A 3,385-nucleotide genomic window follows, 5' to 3' on the forward strand; every position below is an offset into this window, starting at 1 on the left:
AATATCCTAAAAGCTTAAGAATCCCTGAGACTCCCTTTAAATTATTGATATCTATTATAAATTCCTTGGAATATTTTTAGATACCCTAAAATATTTCAAATCCTTTGAATTCCCTTCTACCTATTGAAATATATTAAAAATTTCATAAAATATTTAAAAATACACAGAAAAAGATTTCAAATCTTGTAAAATAATTCGAAATTCTTTCAAAAATTTTAGAGCTCTTAAAAATTCCTTGCAATTTTAAAAAATATCCTAAAATCTTAAGAATCCCTGAGACTCCCTTTAAATTATTGATATCTATTATAAATTCCTTGGAATATTTTTAAATACTCTAAAATATTTTTAAAATAAAGAAAAAACATTTTAAATCTTTTTAAATAATTCGAAATCCTTCAAAACACTTTAAAGATCTTGAAAATTCCTGGGAATTTAAAAAAATATCCTAAAATCTTAAGAATCCCTGAGACTCCCTGTAATTTTTAAAAATACCCTAAAATTTTTCGAACTATTTTAAATCCCTTCAAGTTATTGAAAATCTATTAAAAATTACTTGGAATCTTTTGAAATATTATAAAATATTTAAAATCTTTTCGAAACGTAACGAAATTCGATGAAAATTTTTCAACTATTAAAAATTGAAAATTCTTTTCAATTTAAAGAGAACTCTTAATTTTTTTAAATATTTTGAAATCCTTTGAAATTTTGTAAAGCTGTTGAATTTTTTTGGAATTTTTAAAAATACTCTAAATTACCTTGGATTTTGGCTTAAATGCTCTCAAAATTTTACAAACTTTTGGAATCTTTTCAAATTTTCGAAATCTATACAAATTCCCTCAAATCTTTTAAAATACCAAAAAATTTCATCATTTAAAATCTTTCAAAATTCTTTGAAACACTTTAAAGTTCTTGAAAATTTCCTGAAATTTTCTTAAATACCTGAAATTCTTAAAACCCCTTCAAATTATTGAAATATATTAACAGACCGTAAAATATTTCAAATCCTTAAAAAATATTTAAAAACCTTTGAAACTTTTTCAAGCTTCAGAAAATTCCCTGGAATTTTAAAAAGATACCCTAAAAACTTTAAAACTGTTATTTTCACATATACTCTAAAATTTTTAAAGTCCTTTGAAATCTGTTCTAATTATTGAAATCAATTAAAAATTCCTATGAATTTTTTTTTAAAGCTTCAGAAAATTCCTTGAAATTGTTAAAAATGTTCAAAATATTTAAAAACATTTAAAAGCTCCTGAAAAAATATTTCAAAAACTTTCGAAATCGTTTAAATTTTGCAAATGTCTTAGAATTTTTTTTAATGTCCTAAAATATTTGAAATCCCTTGAAATTATTGAAATCCTTTTTAAAAAATTTTAAACTCTTGCAAATTTAATGGAATTATTATAAATACTTTAAAATCTTGAAAATCTTTCAAATTTGTTGAAATTCCTTCAAAATATCGAAATTTATTCAAAATTCTTTGGGATCTTTTCAAATATCCCCAAAAAATGTCATCCTTTAAAATCTTATAAAATTCTTTAAAACATTTTAAAGTTCTTGAAAATGTCCTGGAATTTTTTTAAATACCTAAAACTTTTCAAAATCCCTTTGAATTATTCAAATATTTTAATTGACCCTAAAATATTTAAAATCCTGGAAAAATAGTTAAAAATCTTTGAAACTTTTTCCAACTTTTAAAAAATCCCTGGAATTTCTAAAAAAAATACCCTAAAACCTTTAAAATCGTTTGGAATCCTAAAATAATTGAAATCTATCGGAAAATCCTTGAAATATTTTTTAATATCCTAAAACATGTCTAATTATTTAACATCTTTTGAAATTTTTTGAAGCTCTCAATGCCCTCAAACATTTAAAGCCCTTTAAAATTCCTTCAAATTATTCAAGTCAATTAAAAATTTCTTGAACTTTTTTTGAATTATAAGTTTAATTTAAAAATTTTTTAAAGTTTCATGTTTACATTAACTTCCCAAATTTGTTACTCGATGCCTCAATTCTTGGGAACGTAAGTTTTTGCGAAAAAAATGTCGGTAAAGTAGAAATAAAAATAAGTAATACATGGCCTTAAGTGCGATTAATTAATATAATTATTTAGAAAAATATTACGTACGAGTTTAAGTCGACCTTGTAGTCTTGCATGATAGGTTTTTCACTAGGAGTGTCAGGATTCCAACGATAGACGGAAAACGTCTTCAATCTTGCTTCGCTATTTTGTCCCGCCGACACGTGCAATGCTCTGACCTAATAAATAATTTTAATTATTTATAATTGAAAAAATCCGCTTTCTTTTCAGGACTGAAAAATCTCGAAAAATAAAATTCCCGACATTTGCAAATTCACGAAAAACAATTCAATTTTCAACCAAATAGTTGAATTTTAAAAAAATATACATTTTTAACCTAAAATGGAACAGACACATTTTCAATAAAATAATTGTATTAAAAAAAAAGTGTTTAAAAAAATAGTTCAATTTTCAACCATATAGTTGAATTTAAAACAAAAAATAATTTTTAACCAAAAAGATTAATTATTAAACAAAAATACGAATTTAAAAAAGAATACATGAATTTTAGACAAAAAAAAAGTTAATTTTAAACCAAATAATTCAATTTTTGAATGAAAATGTCAATTTTCAATCCAAAATAGAATAGCTACATCAACTTTTTAAAAAATTAATTGCTAAATAAAAAAGAAAATAATTTTTAACAAAATACTTAACAAAAAAACTAATTTTCAGAAAAGCAGTTCAATTTGTTACTAAAGTAGTTTAATTTTCATCCAAAAACATGAATTTTCAATAAAAAAAGTAAATTTTCAATCAAACACTTGAACTTTCTATCAAATTAGTTACATTTTTAAAACAAATGACAAATTTTCATTAAAAAAAAAAAAAAAAAAAAAACAGTTAAATTTTCAATTTTCACAATTTACAGTTTTTTTTAGTTTTCAACTAAAAAATATAGATTTATACTCAAAATTGTTATACTTCAATTTTCAGTCAAACAAATTTACTCTGAATCAATGAAAGAATGTCCATGTTCAACTAACAAAGATAAATTTTCACGAAAAATTGTGTAGGGGAAGGTAGTCAGGGTTGGGACACTTTTAGACTTTCCTCTGTATCTTTTGTTTAAATTCCAAATTGATCGATATTTCTGTCTCATATGAAAGTCAACTCGATAAAAGTCAAGTTTTCCATCGGACAACGCAAAGCGCACCAATAAAAAAAAGTTATCAAAACAATAAAAAAACGAAAAATGTAGTAAGGGTTGGGACTTGTAGTCAGGGTTGGGACACTGGTAAAAATCTGCGAAATTTGTTCAAAAATAATTTGTAATGAAGAAATATAAAATCAATTTTGTTTATT

The 3,385-nt window shown here is 23.0% G+C and overlaps 1 protein-coding gene across 1 annotated transcript in view; it reads right to left on the bottom strand.

The window, feature by feature from the left end:
- LOC117170413 (succinate dehydrogenase [ubiquinone] iron-sulfur subunit, mitochondrial-like) overlaps nucleotides 1–3,385 on the bottom strand; it is a 35,750-nt gene that overhangs the window by 24,471 nt on the left and 7,894 nt on the right. The window contains exon 2 of the mRNA XM_033357172.1: nucleotides 2,129–2,259. Coding sequence (XP_033213063.1) covers nucleotides 2,129–2,259 — 131 coding nt within the window. The remainder of the gene's footprint in view (nucleotides 1–2,128; nucleotides 2,260–3,385) is intronic.

The sequence above is a fragment of the Belonocnema kinseyi genome, chromosome 1 (genome assembly GCF_010883055.1).
Source record: "Belonocnema kinseyi isolate 2016_QV_RU_SX_M_011 chromosome 1, B_treatae_v1, whole genome shotgun sequence".
Classification (NCBI taxonomy): Eukaryota; Metazoa; Arthropoda; class Insecta; order Hymenoptera; family Cynipidae; genus Belonocnema; species Belonocnema kinseyi.